The 21,577-nt window shown below is 40.0% G+C and overlaps 1 protein-coding gene across 5 annotated transcripts in view; it reads right to left on the reverse strand.

Annotated features, from left to right (window-relative positions):
- Nr6a1 (nuclear receptor subfamily 6, group A, member 1) overlaps positions 1 to 21,577 on the reverse strand; it is a 187,980-nt gene that overhangs the window by 26,688 nt on the left and 139,715 nt on the right. For all 5 annotated transcript variants that reach the window (XM_087653001.1, XM_087653000.1, NM_001100861.1 and 2 more), the window contains 1 exon segment: positions 7,955 to 8,197. In XM_087653001.1, the coding sequence (XP_087509127.1) occupies positions 7,955 to 8,197 (243 nt within the window).

Genomic DNA, 21,577 nt, shown 5'->3' on the forward strand with positions numbered 1-21,577 from the left:
CTTTCCAGTCTCTTTGCTATGGACATGGGAGTTAAATAAACCAAGATTTCCTTGTCAACGCTGCAAGAGTATTAATACCATCATCTGTATAAGGGACAACATACTCACTGAATTTGGAGAACATATATACTCTATAGTGAAAATAAATATACACTCCTGCCCAGACCCCTCTTTCAACCTAATTTTAAGTTTTAAAAATCTTTAAAATACTTTCCTAATCTTTCAGGGTCAATGGCAATACTGAAACACTCCCAATTTCAATAATGACATCTCATATGTTTTATTTACCTTTAACTCCCAGCTACAGAAGGAGGGCTTATCATTGGCAGATAAAACCGTGAACATATTTCAGAAGGTATCTCACACTCACTGTTCTGAAGGTGAGGAAAAACTTTGCAAACCCTTACTCTTGTTTAAGGGACCACTCATCTCAGACTTTAAAAAGTGCACATGCTACTATGTGTTAAAATACTATTATCTTGGGCAAAAACCAAGATTAGTCCACTCTCACTGAGACTCAAGAAATTAAGCAACAGAGATATGGAAACTCAAATGCAGAATCAGCCCTAGAGTCTAGGCTTCTCCCCAGTTTTTCTACTATAAGACTACATGTGCCTTATAGTAGAAATGTAAGACTTTTAGATGGTATATAAACTCTTAACTGTACATTTATTCTATTGTATATTAAAATACTTAGCTGTAGTGGCTCACACCTTTAATCCTAGCACTCAGGAGGCAGAAGCAGGCCGATCTCTAAGTTCAAGGCTAGCCTTGTCTACAGAGTGATTTCCAGGATAGCCAGGACTACTTACAGAAATCCTGTCTTGAACACCACCCCCTCAAAAAGGCTGATTTAAAGAAGAATAAAGTTAACAATAATACTCATTAATCAGAGATGGTAAAATCTGTCAAGATAACATAAATGCCTTATGCCTCTGTTAAAATGAAACCTATTTCAAAGCCTATAACACACTGTCAGACAATCTTTCATTACATCTTCACAATTCCCCATGCATTTCTCAGATGAGGCAACCAGGCTGACACCTACTGCTCAGAGTGCCCAGGGAAGAAGGACAGCTGGAACGTCAATCTAGGTCTTCTAACTCTGGAGTGCTTATTCTTTTTTTTTTTTTAAGATTTTTATTTATTTTATGTATGTACACTGTTGCTCTTTTCAGACACATGAGAAGAAGGATCCCATTACAGTTGGTTGTGAACCACCATGTGGTTGCTGGGAATTGAACTCATGACTTCTGGAAGAACAGTCAGTGCTCTTAACCACTGAGCCATCTTTCCAGCACAAAGTGCTTATTCTTATTCTTTATTATTTTTCCTTTATAGTTTGTTGGGACAGGGTCTCATGTAGCCCAATCTTACCTCAAGCTAACTGTAGCTGAGGCTAATCCTAATTGTACCAGCACACTAGAGTTGTAACTGGGCTCTGTGCATGTTCCTCAATGTCCCACAGAGCTAAGAGCTCGAGGTCACAGGAGAGCCTCTCTTGTGGTTTCAGTCCTAGCCTAGGAAAACAGAGCTGCATTGTTTATCTGCACAGAAGCAGCATCACACTCTTCCTACACTGGACTTCACATGTCTGTCCTTCCTCAACCAGAAAATGGAGACACATGAAGACACAACCTACACGAAATCCCTGTTCAAAACCTGTTGGTGGCTTTCTCTAGTCTAGGGGCTAAGTCTGAACTTGTCAGATTGTCAAGATCCTCTGTGATCTGTTTCCTGGGGGATTTCCAATCCTTATTACTTATCATAAATGGGACAGTTTATCTAGAGAGCCCTTTATACAAGTGACATCATTTCATTCTACTGATTCAAGTTAATACCAGCAATAGTGTAACAAACATAGCAAATGCCTTTGGTATGTCTGATGTACACTGAGGATGTAGCATCATTTCTATGACATTCCTGCCCAAAATGTGTGACCTGAATCTAATGGTGAAGGAGCTAACAAACCCAAACTGAAGACTAATCAATAAAATAAACCATGTTATGAAAGACAAAGAAAATGAATTACTATTTGAACTAAAGGCCATAATAAGAGACATAAAAACAAAATACAGGGGACTGAAGAGATGGCTCAGTGGTTAAGAGCACTGGCTGCTCTTCCAGAGGTCCTGAGTTCAATTCTCAGCAACCACATGGTGGCTCACAACCTTCTGTCATGAGATTTGATTCCCTTTTCTGGTGTGTATGAAGGCAGGATACTCATATTCATAAAAATCAATCAATTAATCAGTCCATTAATAATCTTTAAAAAAAATACAATGTTTGATCCTAGACTAGCTTTTAGGTCAGAAAAAAGTTTATAATTGTCACACACAAACACACAAAAAGATAACAAATTGTACCAGCACACTAAGTAAAGATAAAAAAGTATATATCAAAGTTACTTTTCATATTAAAATGTTATGTTTGTTATATGAGAATGTGTGTGCACGTGTAGGTGTGCATGTGCATGGTATGCGTATGAGGGTCAGAGGACAACTGTGGGAGTTGGCTTCTCTCCCAATGTGGGGTCTGGCGATTGAATATATGTCATCAGGCCTGGCAGCAGGTGCTTCTACTCATTGAACCATCTGGACAGCCTTTTTTAAAAAAAACAAAACAAAACATTTTAAGGTAAGGTCACATTTACAGAATAGCAAAACAGAATGGCTAGTTTTGACATGCTCTATTACTAGGTTTTTCCCTTCAGTCAATCCCCTGTAAAACCATACACTATTCATCAGTACTAAGAAATTAATTTTGGTACAATACTAGTAACAAAAGTATAAGCTTTCTTAGCATTTCTTCAGTTTCCTACTGATGTCTTCTTTTCTGTCCAGAAGCCAAACCAGAATCCAACACTGCCTCTTTAGAATGTTTCTATTGTTTTCTCCAATCTGTAACAGCTTTTCGGTCTTTGTCTTCATAACCTTGACACTTTCCAATAGCATTTCCTACAGTGCTATTCTGAAAAGATGCCCTCCAATACAGGCTTCTAAGTCTTCTCATGAGTAGTCTGATAATGAACCTCATGTTCATCCTGTGTCTCTCTCTCTTGGGATCTGTCTGTCTGTCACTACACTCTCACCTCTGAGTGTGTGTCTGAACTTTTCTCTGCATCATCTTACCAAGGGTAAACAATGCGGTTACATTTACTGGTGATTCTAACTATGCTGGATAGTCTTATGCCAACTTAACACAGGCTACAGTCATGGAATCTCACTTGAGAAAATGCCTCCTTCCATAGGATCAAGGTATAGGCAAAACTTTATAACATTTATTTTCTTTTAAAGAACTCTTTTCAGATTTTCTTTATTTTGTGTGTATAAGTACTTTGCCTGCATGTATGTATGTCTATGTACCACATGCATGGGTGGTGCCTTAGGAAGTAGTGAGCCTCCATGTGGATGCTGGAAATTGAACCCAGGTCCTTTGCAAGAACATCAAGTGCTCTTAATCACTGTCAACTTTCCAGTCCAAAAGGGGTGCTTGTTTGTTTCATTTTCTTGTTTTTTCTAGACAGGGTTTCTCTGCATAGCCTTGGCTACCCTTGAACTCCGTAGACTAGGCCAGCCTTGAACTCACATAGTTTCTCCTGCCTCTGCCTCCCAAGTGCTGGAATTAAAGGCATGTGCCACCACCATACTGTGTATAGCATTTTCTTAATTAGTGATTGAGAGGAGTAGGGCCCAGCCTTCATTGTGGGCAAGGACATCATTGAGTAGATTGTCCTGGGTTTCATAAAGGCAGCCATGAAGCAAGTCATGAAGAGTAAGCTGTGAGGAAGTCAGTAAACCACATCATTCTATGGCCTCTGCATCAGCTCCTGCCTCCAGGTTCCTTCTCCAACTTCCCTCGATGATGAAAGTGGTATCCTCTGCAACTTGTTTTGTGGCCATGGTGTTTCATCACAGCAATAGTAACCCTGACTAAGACACCAACCTTCATTACATCCTGGTTAAAGTAAATTCTCCTTGGAAACAATTTCCCCTTTCTAGTTATTAATTCTTTTTACACTCCACTTTTGTTTAAACCAATGCTCATTTCTATTAGACTCTGTTAAGTGGATTTGGCTGCAAGTCAGTACTATTGTGTTGTATGTCTAATAGTGACTTGTATTTCTGCAATGGACACTGGAATTCTTCCATAAGGAAGAAAGGTCGCTTGTGTTCATTCAGTTAGTTATTTCTATCAATATGAGCATGCACATACTTATTCCTGAGCCTACAGACAAATCCGATTTGTTCAGGTTGAGTTCTATGCCCTTTCACTGTGCCCTGTATGCTCACTCACACAATCCCATATACTGGTCTTTCTTTCTTATTTATTTAATGTGTATGTGGGTTCCTGTGGAGGTCAGAAAAGGGTCTTGAATTTCCTAGAGATTGACTTAAAGGTGACTGTGCACTGCCTGACATAAGTGGTGGGATCCAGATTCTGTACTTCTGCAAAAGCAAAAGCAGCAAATGCTCTTAGTCATTAAGCCATTTCTTCAGGCTCCCACCCCATTATCTCTCTAAGCTCCTCCCATTCTCAAGCACTCTAAAACTCTCCAGGCTTCTATTTTTCTTGTTCTAGCCCTGCATCCAGCTAGTGTTCCATGGAGACCTCACTCTTTTTTACTGACACTTAAAACAAGACCTGGGTTGTATCCTTAATTAGTGATTGAGAGGGATAGGGTCCAATCTTCATTGTGGGCGAGGACATCATTGGGTAGATAGTCCTGGGTTTCATAAAAAAGCAGCCATGAAGCAAGTTATGGTGTTTCCCCCCCCCCCCCCGTGTGTGTGTGTGTGTGTGTGTGTGTGTGTGTGTGTGTGTGTGTACGTACAGTGCAGCCTCATCTAGTGGTTAGAGTTTAGAAATACATGTATGTATACTCCCTCCCTCCCCACTCCCGCCCTCACTTTACCTATCTACCTAATCATCCATCTACCCAGCTATCATTCCCATATTGATACAACTGATGATTCTGACCCAAATTTTCATTCTAACCTTTCTTGATTGATGACTCTTTCTCAAATATAGTGAATTTATTTGCTTGTTCAACTACAGTATTCAATTAGAGACAGAATTCCTTACATACAACCTTGAGAGAAACAATTTTACAAATCCGAGTGCTTTGTTTGTATACAATTGTTTTCCTTACCATTACAATATGTAGTTAAAACACTGTTTGCCAAGGCCAGCTCCCTTCTTCCCTACCACCTCAGTGTGGTTATGTGATTTATTTTAATACCAGTTGCATCCTCACAGTGTTGACTACATCTCTCCATGGCAATACATTTGGTTTGACTAACTTTTTATATCCATTAAAATTCACACTTTTGTAATATGCAGTTCTATGACTTTTGAAAAATAAATAAAATTATGCATCACTAGCCATGAAAGTTTCAGAGTATTTTTTACTCCCAAAATATCCCCAAATTACTGTACATGTAATTTAGAACTGCTTTCTCAAGACCAACCAGAAGGTGGCAGTTTCCCTCAGCAGCCTTCACTTGGCTACTAAACCAGCCTCTGGGAAGACAAACAGGCAACTAACTATTTATATCTATGTGTCACACCGGCAGTTTAGGGTTTTCAGAGATGTTATGTTGTCAAGAAGGTGTCCTATAACTGTGAGGCTTGGGGTATTTAGTTAGCACTCACAGGCCCTGGGCAATCAAGGAAGGTGAGAAAAGTAGAATCATAAGGCCAAATCAGGGTAAGGTTAGAGAGACAGAACTGGTCTGAAATTGGTACCTGACCAGGATTTCTGAATGAGTCAAGTAATAGTAGGAAAGTAATGGACTTCCAGGTAGAAGAATAAATTTAAGCACATGTAGAATAGCATAACATTTGGCCCTGAGACCTTCCTTTAGCCAGAGAAGTTACAAAGATAGGCAGGGAATACTTCAACACTTCAAATGACCCTCACTATGGTATTTGTTTAACATACAGCTGACACACATATTCTTTTTTTTTTTTTTTTTTTTTTTTTGGTTCTTCTTTTCGGAGCTGGGGACCGAACCCTAGGTAAGCGCTCTACCACTGAGCTAAATCCCCAGCCCCTGACACACATATTCTAATAGCTGTGCCACACAGGAGATTTGTAGGACAGTATATTGCCTCTGTGATTAGGTACAGCTCTGTTTAATAACACATTATAACTTCAAAATGATTAAATATCATCATAACATAATTAAGCTAAGTATTACTAAGTGATTTTCTGCCCCTAAGCTGCATGTGTAAACTGGGACTAAGAATCAATAGGATTAGTGTGTGCAACCGGCAGATGATGAATATAAAGTATAGAACAGTTCACAGCACATCTAAATGTTCAATAAATATTAGTTCTATGAATAAACTGTGAGACATTACATTATCTAAATGCTCCCCCCTACTTTGGGGCAGGGGGCGGGGGGTCGTTTGTGTGTGTGCCGGTGTGTGTGCCCGTGTGTGTGTGTGTGTGTGTGTGTGTGTGTGTGTGTGTGTGTCCGTGTGTGTGTTATACATGCCACAGCAAGCACACTTCGAAGGTCAGGGGAAGACTGTCAGGAGTTGATTTGCTCCTTTTAGCATATGGGTTGCAGTAACTGAACTCAGGTCATCAGACTTGGTGCCAGGACTCTCACCTTTCTTCACAATTGTAAAGCTCTCAAAATATCCATTTTCTTACCTATTATCTTTTTCATTTTCAGTTTGGTTTTTCTTCATTTCTATTCCTCTTCTTCTTTTTTTGTTTTTGTTTTTGGTTTTTTTTTTTTGGGAGACAGGGTTTCTCTGTGAAGAAATCCTGGCTGACATAGAACTTACTCTGTAGATCAGGCTGGTCTTGAACTCAGAGATCCACCTGCCTCTGCCTCCTGAGTACTAGGATTAAAAGTGTGTTTCAACACTCTCCGGTTTTCATCATTTCTGACTCCTTGATGGCTCAGTGGTTATAAACATTGGCTGGGTTTGCAGAGGATCTGGTTTCAGTTCCCAGCACCCACATGGGAGCTCACATATGTTTGTAACTCCAGTTCAACAGGATCTGATGCCTTTTCTGATCTCACAGGTTCCTTCTTATATGCACATGAAGCACACACATACACTCGGGTATACACATATATACCATGAAATTAAATAAATAAACTTTTAAAAATTATATTTATTTGTGTGGGGTACCTATATGTCCGGGTGCCCTGTGGAGGCCAGAGGACAACCATATAGGTCCTAGAGATAAAACTCAGGTGAAGAGGTCTGGTGGCAAGCACCTTTACTGATTGAACCCTCTTGCTATCCCAGTATTTTTTTTTCTAGTATTTATTTTAAAAGAATTTAAGTTATGTGTCTGTGCAGGAGATGTGTGCATGTGAGAGCAATTGCCCAAGGAGCACAGAAGGGATCAGATTCACAGGAGCTGCAGTCATAGTCAGTTCTGAGCTGACATGTGGGTACTGGGAACTGAACCAGCGTCCTTTACAAGAGCAGTATGTGCTCTCCAGGTCTCTCCTGGGCATTTATTTCTAAGAGCTTTCTAATTGGCTACTTTGCTTTCTCTATTCAATCCTTTTTAGCTTATTAGATTTAGTTTAGTCATGGCATCTCAGGCTAATGGTTTCCAGAAAACTTCTCAATAACAGACTTGTATCTGAGTATGCTATGGTTTTGTTATTTTTTTCAAGACTGGGTTTATGTAGCTCTGACTGAACTGGAACTCACTCTGTAGACGGGGTTGGTCTCAAACTCAGAGATCTGCCTGCCTCTGCCTCACGAGTGCTGGGACTAAAGGCTTGCACTGTCACCTCCGCCTGGCTAAGTCTGCTGCTTTTAGTCCTACTTCATGCCTTTCCAATTAAACTACTGTCATTATTTCTTGAAAGCTTGTGGAGCAATATAGTGCCTGGTGAGAAAGTAACTAAAAAGTCTAATAGTTCAGATGAGGGAGTGGATGAGGGCTGGCAGAGCGCCCTGAGCAACTCACCCTTCCTGTTCATGCCCATCTGGAGACACTTGAGCAGGCGGCAGTACTGGCATCTGTTCCTCTGCTTCCGGGACATGACACAGTTCTTGTCCCGACTGCACCGATACACCCGTTTATTGCAAATGCTCCTCTTGAAAAAACCCTTGCAGCCCTCGCAGGAGATGATCCCATAGTGTAAGCCTGTAGCACGGTCCCCACAGATGAGACATGTTCGTTGTTCCGCTCGATCATCTGGAACAGAAACTGAGCGTGTACAAGTCAGCACGGTGACAACAGTGGCGTTAAATTCACAGTTCCTAAACCTTCAGCCCTGCTCTGGGTAAGTCATAAACACCACAACTCAAGCTACCTGAAGTGCCTTCCTCCATATCATCTATCTATTAACTTTTGAGTTAAGAGTTGCTTTTGTAACTCCATGATCTAGTAATGATCTATTCTTCCTCTGTGTCATTCCTAAATGAGTGTAAGAAAAATGGCCAAATAAGCACTTTATAATCAAGACTAAAGCTCACAGTAGACATGGCTGAGGAAGAGATAAGTTCCCAACAAAACATGCACATGAAATCCTCAATGAGTGAATTTATAAAAAAAAAAAAAATAGTCTGGACAGAGGAATTTATCAAGAGAAATGACATGTTTGAAGTGGAAGCCTCTATATAAGCAGGATCTGAGACACTCCAGGGGAATTTGCTGATCTCAGGTACACGCAAGGTAGAAAACATGCAAGATGAGTTTTGTTGTGGTAGTCAAACTAACCATGATGCCATGTCAAATGAGAAGCTGAGAAGGCATGAAAATCTTCCACTAGTCTAAAACAAAGCAAGCTCTGCATCAAAAAGAATAATGAGGGCTGGAGAGATGGCTCAGTGGTTAAGAGCACCGACTGCTCTTCCAGAGGTCCTGAGTTCAATTCCCAGCAACCACATGGTGGCTCACAACCATCCGTAATGGGATCTGATGTCCCCTTCTGGTGTGTCTGAAGACAGCTACAGTGTACTCATATACAAAATAAATAAATAAATCTTTAAAAAAAAAAAGAATAATGAGGGCAATGAATAAAGCACTTCAGACCTAAGGCCAGTTTGGTGGATGGACCAAACCAACTTCCAAAAGCTGTCCCTCATCACCACAAGCACATAACCCTGCCACACACTTCACACAGTAAACTTGAAAAGTTTCAAATTAAAAAAATCAATAGACTCATTAAGAACATTAAAAATGAAAAGCCTTATGAGTTATCGCTGAAGGCTGCCAGAACCTGAACTCGGTATTTTAAAAATGCCTTCAGTAAGGAAAGGGGAACAGCATCAAGCATTCAGGTCATATCTTAGTCCATGTCCCAAGAATAAGAGAAGGGAGCAAGACGGAAAGGCAGTTTAGAAATCCTATACTATTGAACTACATGCTTCGTAGAGAATTATTAGGATTTGGTGAAGAGCTACATATATACAACATGGTGGGAAAACAGCTCACCTGAGGGCCCAGAGCACAGGAAGCCTTGAGGTACCAAGAGAAAGGAAGGGAACATTTGGTTTACAGAGCTCTAGAACAGGGGCAGGATAATAAAATCAAGTCTTTAGGCCTCGGGCTCAAAACTAGGCTCTGCCACTTGTTAGCTCTGTCTGTGAAAGGAACTGGCAATCTTTGAAGTGTAACTACCTACCAGCAAGACAAGTGAAGGTGGAGAAGAGGGTGGAACCAGAAGTAACCTTTGCCATGACGAGTTGTTTTAAATGTGGTGCTAGATAGATCTCTGCAATGTGGGTTTACTGAGAAAGAGTCGCACTCCTTTCTAAAGTACCCAAATAATTCACTAAGCTTCACCAAGAAGAGCTACAGGGAGCCATCTAGTGATACAATAATGTTATCTTACTCTAAAATGGAAAAGTCATGATCTGACCAGAACCTTATTCTGAAAATTGCTGTTTTGTTTCTGGGTTTTTTTTTTTTCTTTTTTCTTTTTTGGACTCAGGATGTCATGTAGCTGAGACAAACTCCTAATCCATTTGTCTACATACATACATACATACATACATACATACATACATACATGTCTCCATACATGTGCTGGGATTACAACCATGTGCCACCATGTCTAGCTGTTTCTAAAATGTTTTTGATTATTTATGGAAGCCAAAAGTAATTAAAGATAAAACATTAGCCCCAGTTACACACAGCATGCAAGAGTGGGGCAAGACGCCTCATGGCATTCAGTAGCCATGTTAAAGAATGGCTGTGAAATGGTGAAAAGAAAGCTGAGGAATTAAAGGTAAATGAGACAAAACCACAATTTCTGGGAAAAAAATCTCACATGTGGCCTTTATACATGCAGTCTTTTGTATAGTCTTGCAAACCTTAAGAGCAATCTCAAGAACTTTTCTATAGTTAGAAATTACTCTACCGTAAACAACAAATACTGTTATGGTGAATGTTGCTTTTTCAAACTCCTACTAAGAAGACATCTCAAAAAAAAAAAAAAAATTCTGGCTCTTGTTTCATAAAAGCAACAGGTCCTTTTAGTTACGTCACATGTAACCAAAGTTACTTTGCAGGCAAATTCCAACCAGAGAATTAACAATAACAACTGGTGCCAAGTCCTCTGTAGAAAAGGTATATTTTTGTTTTTAGTTCTGGATTGAACCCAGGATCTCCCTTACTTATTTGTTTGTGTATAGACAGACTTGCGAAGTTAAACAGGCAAGTCTCAGATATGTATGTAGTTCTCTTTCTTCAGCCTCCAGAGAAGCTGAGATAATATCCTACACCAGGTCTAGCTTGTACATGTTTAAGTTTTGTTTAAGTGGGTTTGTCTGTACATGTTTTATTTAAGTGGGTAAACAGTATGACTTAGTGAAGTGTTTCAAAATTACAAGTTATAGCACATAGCATTGTGATTTAAAACAAACAAACAAACAAATAAATAATATTGAGTGGAAAATGATGAAAAAGACACCCAACATTGATTTCTGGCCTTTACACATACATGCATATACACATACATATGTACACATTACAAGCAAGTAGAGATACATAAACCACACACACACTAAAATGTGTCAAGGGTAGTAAAGATAATATATTGTCAAATGTATTTCGGTTAAAGCATGCACATTTTTTTGTATGCATACTGCTTCTGCACACATAAGTAGGAGGTTACTAGATCCCAATGAGCAATGTATGAAGCATTAAACAGTTCAAAATATACTGGCCTAAGGTACCTAAAGTACCTTAGGTACCTAAGACCTAAGCTGGAGGCACACATGGTATGGCTCATGCCTTTAACCCCAGCCTTTGGCAAGTGGAGACAGGTGGATTTTTGAGATTTCAAGGTCTGCCTGTTTTATGTAGAGAGTCCCAGAACAACCAGGATTGTGTAGAGACTCTTCTCAACAAAACAACAACAACAACAACAAACAAACAAAACAAAAACCAACCAACCAAACAAACATACAAAAAAACCCTGGACCTGGGCATAGTGGCACATATCTATAATCCTAGAACTTTGGGGTAACATTAGTGTCTTGAGTATGACATCAGCCTAGACTACCTAGAAAGTACTTGTCTCAAAAACACACCAGCACAAACACATCCAACACAAATACCTTATCTCTAGTTCCAGGGATCCAAAGCCCCTTCCTGACCTCCTTGGGCACCAGGTATATATACGGTACAAAGACATACATACATACATACATACATACATACATACATACACACACACACACACACACACACACAGGGTAAACACTCCCTTACACACAAACACATAAATGATGATGGTGATGAAGGAGGAGGGGGAAGAGGAAGAAGCAGAAGAAGAGGAGGAGGAAAAGGAAGAGGAGGGGGGGGAAGAGGAAGAAGCAGAAGAAGAGGAGGAGGAAAAGGAAGAGGAGGGGGGGGAAGAGGAGATGTTGTTGTTTGGCCAAGGAAGTCAGAAAGAAATATATACCGTAGATTTTCATTTAATTAAGTTTAAAAAAAAAACTGGTAAAGAAGAAAGAGTTATATAGCATAAAGGGTAGGGGATGCTAGAATACCTTTAGATTCTAGAAATGTTCTATTTTTTGACCTGGGTTGGTACTTGTTTTATAAGTTGTATAACTACAATGCATTTCATACACTTTCCCCTGAGTGTTCCTATTTTACAATAAAAGTTAAAGCAAAAAATGAAATATTCCAGGAATGGAAATAAAATCAACAATGGCAAAAGGTAGGCATATTTGATGAAACTGCATCAGATATTAATGCTAAGCACAGAAATCTCCAGGTGATAAGGCTAGAAAACTCATTTATAATGAACTGCAGTGTACAGTTTTTGCTGAGAGAGGACTATAAGCCAAAGCAGTGTCTTAAAGGTTACTAACTACACAGCAATGTATAAGAGGGGGAAAGCAGGTGTTGCAGACACCAGAATGGCTGAGTGGCAAAGAAAAGAAAGGTAAGAAAGCCAGAAAGGGTTGTCAACTGATAACCAAGAATAAATAAGGGGAAAAGAAGCCAAGAAAATGTCTACTGTGAACTCTAAACCAAGATGGTTATGAGAAACATGACTTCATTAACAGCAAAGTAGTGCTTAAAACAAAAACTGAGGAAGGAACAAAAACAAAATATTTGGCTTTTAGGAGGCAAAGGCTAGGCCCAAATGAAGGATATGGGAGTCACCAACATTTAAAGAGCTAAGGCTGGAGTCACAGAGCAGAACCACCACTGGGGCAGAAGGCCTGAGGAGATAACTGCAACAGGATAGATACCCAGAAAAAGGTACAGAGTGGGTAAGTCAAATGGACCACAGTTTCCATAGAATAAAAGAAAAGACTATACATCCATGATTACTACAAACATAGATAAAAGAGCTTTACAAGGTGCTGGAGAGATGTCCCAGGGGTTAAGAGCACTGGCTGCTGCTCTTCTAAATGTCCTGAGTTCAATTCCCAGCAACCACATGGTGGCTCACAACCATTTGTAATGGGATCTGATGCCCTACAGTGTACTCACATACATAAAATAAATACATTTTTTAAAAAATGCCTCTTACTGATCAGAAAACTAATGTGATTTGCTTGAGGCCACATACCAAGTCAGTGATATATGTGAGCTTCAGTGGCACTACCTCTCTAAAGGTAGACTTCCTGTGATACGAGCTGCCCCTTGTGAGGTCAGGGAAGGAAGGAAGGGGGATGTGATAAGCGTGTCAAGACAGCTGCATGTAGCTTATTTATACAAACACAAACTTCAGGAGCAGTAAAAATGTGAACAACCAACTAACTGCATACTGTCCTACCAACCAATAAATAGGCATCTAGATAAGTAATCCGCTCACTTATGATTTGGCTAAGTATGGGCTAAAGCCTATTACAGAAACACCTCTGACTCTCATTCTTTCAGTAAGCCCTGCTGTTACTAGATACCATCCCAAACCCAATGACATTTTACCCATTTCAAGGGCTTAGGTTACACAAATTATACCTTGGAAACTGATTTTATCAAAACCTGTTATTCAAGCTGTGAGAAGGCCAGATTTAGGAAACAGTACAGCTGTTTACTTGACCAAAATTATACTAAGAACCAAAGCAATATGAGCATGCCTGGCTACAGGGTTGTTAAAGCTAAAGTTATCTGTTTTACCTAAATTACCAGTTCCAACTTCTAGATCTGCTGCACATTTTAAGGACTGAATCCAGTTTCCTAGGCTGCCATCACCTAAAAGGAAAGCTTCAAGGTGGTATGACAGAATTGAAACTCAAATTCTTATTTAGAAGTAATAGGGCTTTTCCTTCATTTGCATACCACGTCTCCATTTACTATTGCAAAAATCAATTTCAAGAGGCCATTTACTTAGCTCTTCAGAAAACTTTTCCAAAAACTCATATCAGCTGAGTGAAAACAAGCGAACATTCCATAATGGGTGTGGGCAGACAGGAGTTAAGTGCCAGTGCTCTGGAGTTCACAACAGGTTATGTATTCATGGAGTACCAGGAGGCTGATGGTTGCTAACATAAGGAAATTGTACATGTTTAAGGAGATGGAATGCTAATTACCTTAAATCTGATCACTATACACTACACATGGAATTATCATGCTACACCCCCATAAATATGTAAGTTTTTAAAGAATTTTTTTTTTTTGAGATAGGGTTTTGCTATGTAGCCCGGGCTGACCCCAAATTTGTTACTTGGGTCACAAGCATGCATCACAATGAGCAGCTCAAAAAAAAAAAAAAACAAAACAACAACAACAACAACAAAAAAAAAACCCGAGTGGGCTGAATATTTGGGATTTGTTTTTACTGATAAATAGAAAATGGAGAAAAGGCAAAAGAAAAGCTGACTGATGCTATTAACTCCTTAGACCTAAAAGTAAAGTGAAACGAGTCACAAATTACAACAGTCTGAAGCTACAAGAATCCAAACAGAAGGTGACCCATTTACCCAAAGTCCCCGATGAAAACAGAGGCAAGCAAAACCTAGATTATAGTCACTGCTTCCCTTCTGTGCTCTGTGCGCTAGAGTCAGGAATCAGCTGTCTAGGTGTGAAGAAACTGTTTTTATATTTATCTAAGTTTAGGTTTTCCAGATGAGAAAAGGCCTTGCAAATCTGCTGTTTGTTCTCCTTGGATTTTCATTAAGAACTTTAAGGATTTATTGTTCACCTATATTATTTAAAAAATATTGAATCTGAAAAAAAATGAAATTCTCTTTAAAAACGACATAGTGACATTTCATTAATTTGGAGCTTGAGCACATACATTGCAACTCTAAACAAGTATTTTTGAAGTTAGAAATATAAAGGAAACATTGATTGATTCACTATTAAATAATTAGTACTTCTTGATTCTAAACATCAACACATCAGTGGGCAGAGAGGAGTGGTAGTGTGAGACGGAAGGAAGAAGGGAATTACCCTGAGTACCACAGGGACAAAGATGAGACACAAGTGTGCCACAGGGAAAGTCAGAGGACAGAGCACAGACTACAGCTTGTTGGATATACCTTTAGTTTAGGAGTTAGCTGTTTGAGGTAGAAGATGAAGAGGTGGACTAAGAACACTGAACTGTGATTCAATCAGCATGGAAAGTCCTGTTGGGAGACTGGGTTGGCATGGTGAGATGGACAGACAGAAGCTTCGGTTTAGTTTATACCATGCTTCCTTTCTTTGAGAACTATCCATTGCTTCTGTGTAAGACACTTGGTTTACATTGTAGACAAGGACACAGAGACAGTCATGGTTACTGCTGCTTGGATTGGAAAAGGATACTTAATCAAAGTTGAACCATTGAAATTCTCTGTCCTCAGAGTTCGAACTGTACACAGTGTCGGTTAGCTTCTTAGGAGACTAGGTCTGTGAACGGCCAGCGATATGGCTCTGTTTGAGAAAAAGACACCTGGCGATGTGGACTTGATAAAGATCACAAACAGGGAATAAGGTGAAGCAGAGGTGCTCTACCATACTGCTACAGAGATACTGAAAGTGGTTGTGTATTTCCTTATGTCCAGTGCTCTGCTGCAGTTTTTTTTTTCCAGTAATTTTCATTTGGGGCTTGAATTAATTAAATTTGATCACAATTTTTCTTATATTAAAAATAAATTCCACTGTGACAAACTTTCAAGAAATCCTAGCTCTATCTATTAGTCGAAAAGAATATGGGGGGTTGGGGATTTAGCTCAGTGGTAGAGCACTTGCCTAGCAAACGCAAGGCCCTGGGTTCGGTCCCCAGTTCCGAAAAAGAGAGAGGGGGGGGAGGGAGGGAGGAATATGGAAAGACAGAGAAATGGGTACTCTATCAGAAAGGGAAAACACAGATAATACAATATTGGGGGAATCACAGAAAAAAAACTGTACAAAATACGAGTTAGTACAGAGAAACTAGCAGAATAGGCAAGGGACAGAACAATAGACAGAGTTGGAAATGGCATGATTAATACCAAGAATGGTGGCACATGCCTTTAATCCCAGCACTTTGAAGGAAGAGGTAGGTGGAACTGGATAGCCAAGGCTACACAGAGAAACCCTGCCTTTAAAACCAACAAACAAACAAGCAAACAAAACATATAGCATGAAGATTTCAAGTTAGAACAAGGAAGAGTTCAGTAATGGTCAAAGTTGTGCCATAATGTGAAATATTGAGAGTCTCATATACAAAATTATACTAACATTCCCTACTTTCTAAAAGCAAGGTACAGACAATCTGGAGACCCAGAAAGTAATCGGAAGAGTACTATGGACATTACATGAGTGACAGTCTTTTCTGGGGACTGAGTTGAGTTGCTCCCTAAATCCTATGCATAAGACAGTATGAAACATTATAGGCAGTTGTTTCCCCAAGGAATGGGAATGAGAAAACACTAGAGTAAGGTCCAAAGGATATTGATAGTATGGTTCTGGCATGAGAAAGGCCACATGCACAATATGAAATCTAATGGTCTTTAGAATTTATTTGTTTGTAGTTCTGAAATGTTTACAGCCACAAATAGTGCTAAAATTTCTGGATTCCCCAATCTACAGGCAATAAATCTGCAAACAATATAATGAACAAATGGAAAACCTTGTCCATCTACAGAGCACCATGGAAGCTGCAATTTCTCTTGAATGGGTAGAATTTCAGCTCCTTGGTGCTTAAAGGGGCACCAGAAGGTCATTTACTCCAATCTCAGTAATAAATGCTAGCATACACATCCAAATGAAATATTATTACTTTAGCATTGCAGATCTAACTGAGCACAGACATGCATTATTTGCATTCTCATGTTGCTGCCAAGGTCTGACCATCTGAGCTCAATCCCAGAGACCCACACGGTGGAAGAAGAGAACCAACTCCCACACACTATTTTCTAACGTCTACACTAGTGGCACATGCACACTCACACAAATAAACAAATACGTCAGAAGACTTTAAATGACTGCTGAACTACGCATTTAGGGAGTGCTGAAGTGGTGTTGCTAGTTCCACAGTATAGACTCAGGGAAGAGCCCTTGGTTCTCACAGAATCAAATCGGACAACAAAATGTGTGGCAGTGTGCTCATGTTTAAACAGCAGCTTGAGAACTCGGTGATGAATGCAAACAGACTCCAAGATTTACTCTTGTGATATGGAAAAATATATAAAAGCTCTTTTTGGTAAATAGGATAAGAATGCTAAAGAAAAATGCATGGCTCCATTCAGGATCTATTATGTCAAATCTGGTCAGGGTTCTAAAGGAAGTGACAGTGGTGGTTAACCTTGAGTGTCAATGTGATGGAACTGGTATCTGCTAGGAGATTATGTACAGCAGACCTCTGCATGTGTCTGTGACTCTTTTTCCAGAGAAGATTAACCAAGGGAACAGCACATCCTAAATATGGGCAACACTATCTTACCAGCTGGGGAATCCAGATGGAATAGAAGGAAAATGGAGAGAGCGCCAGATGGACAGACATCATCTTTCCTAGATGCTATGTGACCTACTGTGCACTACCACAGCCTTCCTGGAAGGACTACTGCAGCTGAAACTGGACTAGAACAAATCCTTCCTCCTTCAAGCTGTATGTCATGTACTTGCTCACAGTAACTCCAAAGCCTCATGACTCCTCTTAGTGAGGCAGGGTGGCAACTACACTCTGCACATTCCTAGAACATTTGGCTTTACTTAAAGCAGATCTCAGAAGGGACATAGAAAGTTGATTACAAAGCTCTGGGCACAGATCCAAGGGCTCTGCGTGCTGGCCCACTCATCTGTTACCCGGAGTTCTTATAAACTGTGCTTTTTAAAAACAAAATTACTTTTCATTTATTTATTTTATGTAAGTATGTGTGTGCCTGCTTATGTGGAGGTCAGAAGATAATTTTTGGGAGTCGGCCCTCCTTTCACCATGTGGATCTGGAGGACTGAACTCAGGTTAGACAGCTTGGCAGCAGATGCCTTTACCCACTGAACTATCATGCCAAACGGTATGCTGTCACTTAAAGATAGAAACTATACTGTTCATTCAACTGGCATTTACTGGTGATCACTTTGTGTTTGGTTTGGGGCTACCTATTAGGGGTACAGGAAAAAAAAAGAATTCTTCTACATCCTGTGTTGCATTCTAGTAGAAGCAAAGAGTTACAAACATTTAAAAGTGTAGCAGAGTATTAGGAGCATAATGATAGCAACACAGCAGGATACAGATGATATGCTGGCCCAGGACTAAGCCACAGCAGTGTAAAGCAGCATGAGAGGCTCAAAGTGTTTCCCAGGCTAGTGATACGATAAAGTCTCCTAAGCAGGAGAATCATGAGCAAACACAGGACAATTGTGGTGGTGGCCCGCACAGGCTCATGTATTTGAATGCTTAATGACCAGTGAATGGAACTGTTTGAAAAAAATTACAAGGTATGGAGTAGGTATGGCCTTGTTGAAGGAAGTGTGTCACTTGTGTTGGGCTTTACTTAGAGGTTTCAAAAGCCCATGAGGCCCAGTCTCTCTCTTTAGGCCTGTGAACCAGGATTTAGCTCTCAGCTACCGCTTCAGCATCATACCTCCTGCCATGATGTAAGCAAGCCCGAATTGAATGCTTTCTTTTTTTATGAGTTGTCTTGGACTAGAACAGTGTCTAAGACAACAATATAAAGATACTTGGTAGTGTTTGGAGCATAAGTTAGTTTGTGACAGGGTCTCATGTCCCTTGCTGATCTGAAATCCCCAAATATTGTTAAGGATGGCCTGAACTGGTTCTCCTGCCTTTAGAGCACATCCAGTTAACAGTGAGCTAGAGAGTAAACCCGGGGCTTCTGACATGCTAAGTGGGCAGTCTACCAACAGTTACATCTCCAGGACTCTGGGATTTAGCACAAGTGTATAATAGCTTTACTTACCACTTGATAAACTGCTAGGTACTTTGGTGGGAGAGGCCCATGTTAAAAGGCTTTAAGGAGTTATACTCTGCACAGAGGATGTCTGTCCTGGGAGAATGTTCTACACAAAAATGAGGTAGGTTACTTTAACTAATTTTTTTCACTAGTTAAAAGTTTCTTTTCTTTTCTGGGGGTGGGGGTGGGGGTGGGGTAGGGGCTGGGAACAAGCAATGCTTGCTTTACTGAAATCTTTGTATTTTTATTTCTACCTACATTGTGAGAGTTGATGATTGTCTTAGAGTTTCTTTCTTTCTTTTAAAGATTAATTTATTATATGTAAGTACACTGTGGCTGTCTTCAGACACACCAGAAGAGGGCATCAGATCTCATTACAGATGGTTGTGAGCCACCATGTGGTTGCTGGGATTTGAACTCAGGACTTCTGGAAGAGCAGTCAGTGCTCTTAACTACTGAGCCATCTCTCCAGCCCTTAGTCAGGGTTTCTATTCCTACACAAAAATCATGACCAAGAAGCAAGTTGGGAAGGAAAGGGTTTATTCAGCGTACACTTCCACATTGCTGTTCATCAATCGCCAAAGGAAGTCAGGACTGGAATTCACACAGATCAGGAAGCAGGAGCTGATGCAGAGGCCATGGAGAGATGTTACTTACTGGCTTGCTCCAGCTTGTTTTCTTATAGGAACCCAAGACTACCAGTCCAGGGACAGCACTGCCCACAAGGGACCCTCCCCCGTTGATCACTAATTGAGAAAATGCCTTACAGCTGAGTCTCATGGAGGTTTCCTCAAGGGAGGCTCCTTTCTCTGATAACTCCAGCTTGTATCAAGTTGACACACAAAACCAACCAGTACAATGATCTAGTAACTAAAGTATCAAAGTTCTTTTGGATAGAGAATTGAAAGTTCTTTTGTTTTAAATTTCATTTTGTGGTCAATATTCAGTAAAACTGAGTTTTGCAGAGACAGAGAAGGAGAGGGACATTCCCATCTAAGAATATAGACTTGTGTACCACTGTCGCCATCACAGTCAAGATACAGGATAGTTCATTAACCCAAACCCTCCTTCATGGTCTTCTTTCCCATATATGCAGCCACTTTGCTTTCAGTCTCTACCATCCCCTGATCTGTTCTGTTACTCTGGTATTATTTTACAGAGATTGTCATACAGATGTAAAATTTAAAAAGAAAGAAAGAAAGAAAGAAAGGAAGAAAGAAAGAAAGAAAGAAAGCAAGCAAGCAAGCAAGCAAGCATCAGTCGACAGTTTGTTGTTTTATTTTAATGAGCTGTATCAAATTCAGGGACTAATGCATATTCCCTAAATCCAGGGGTTTGTTTGTTTTTCTTTTTTAAAGATTTATTTATTTTATGTATGTGAATACACTATAGCTGTCTTCAGACACATCAGAAGAGGGCATCAGATCCCATTACAGATGGTTGTAAGCCACCATGTGGTTGTTGGGAATTGAACTCAGGCCCTCTAGAAGAGCAGTTAGTGCTCTTAACCACTGAGCTATCTCTCTGGCCCACAGCATTTACTTTTCAAGACTAATTTTCCCCTACAATTTGAGACGGTTAGAAATAAGGTTGCTATAAACATTCACGTGTGGGGAGTTCAGGGGTGGGAGGAACGTGGCTGGAGAAATAGCTCAGCAGTTAAGAGTACTGGCTGTTCCCACGTCCAATTCAACTCCTACCTCCACATGGCAGCTCACCACTACTGTCTGTAACTCCAGCTCCAGGGGATCTAATACCTTCATATAGACATGTATGCAGGCAAAACACCAATGCACATAAAAATAAAAATGAGTAAATCATTAAAAAATTCATGTGCAAGTCCCTAGAATAGAACTGAATTGCTGGGGCTGGAGAGATGGCTCAGCAGTTAAGAGCACTGACTGCTCTTCCAGAGGTCCTGAGTTCAATTCCCAGCAACCACATGGTGGCTTACAACCATCTGTAATGAGATCTGATGCCCTCTTCTGGTGTGTCTTAAGACAGCTACAGTGTACTCATAAACATAAAAATTAATAAAAAAAATTTAAAAAAAGAACTGAATTGCTAGTGTCATGTGGGAAGTACATGTTTAACTGTTAAGAACCTGTCAAACTGTAAGTCATATCCTTTGCATAATATATCTATACATACACGGGAGGGAGGGGTCTAGCCATGCCATCTTTGTCACTGCCCAATACTGTCATTTTAAAGTAATTCTAATGTATAGTTTAACTTGTATTTCTCCACTACTAATTATATGAACATCTCTTTGTGTGTTCAGCTGCCATCCATATTGTTTTTGGAGACAAGTTGATCTAAATTATTAATGTTGGGGGGGAGGGGGCTCAGTACGTTTGTTAATATTGAGACAGGGTCTTGCTATGATGGCTTTGAATACATGTTCCTCCTACTTAACCTCCTGAATGATGGTATTTTATGTATACACTATCTTAAAAGATTTTATATGGGTTGGGTCCTTTATTTTTCTCTCTCACTGTTAGCAATTCTGTGCTAACAAGGCCTTGAACAAAGACCCACCCCCATGCTATTCTCTTACTTTTGAGTCTTGAGAGCTATTTATGAATAATGAATAGAGGTCTTTAAAAACAACGTTTTAAAAAAGATTATTTTTATCTTATGTATATAAGGGTTTGCCTGAATATATGTAAATGAACCACGTTCATGCCTGTGCCCTTGGATGTCAGAAGAGGCATCAGATTCCCTGGAGTTAGGGATGATTTAGGGATGATTGTAAGCGGCCATGTGGGTGCTGGGAACCTAACACTGTTCCTCTACA

The sequence above is a fragment of the Rattus norvegicus genome, chromosome 3, assembly GCF_021556685.1.
Source record: "Rattus norvegicus strain SHRSP/BbbUtx chromosome 3, alternate assembly SHRSP_T2T, whole genome shotgun sequence".
NCBI lineage: Eukaryota > Metazoa > Chordata > Mammalia > Rodentia > Muridae > Rattus > Rattus norvegicus.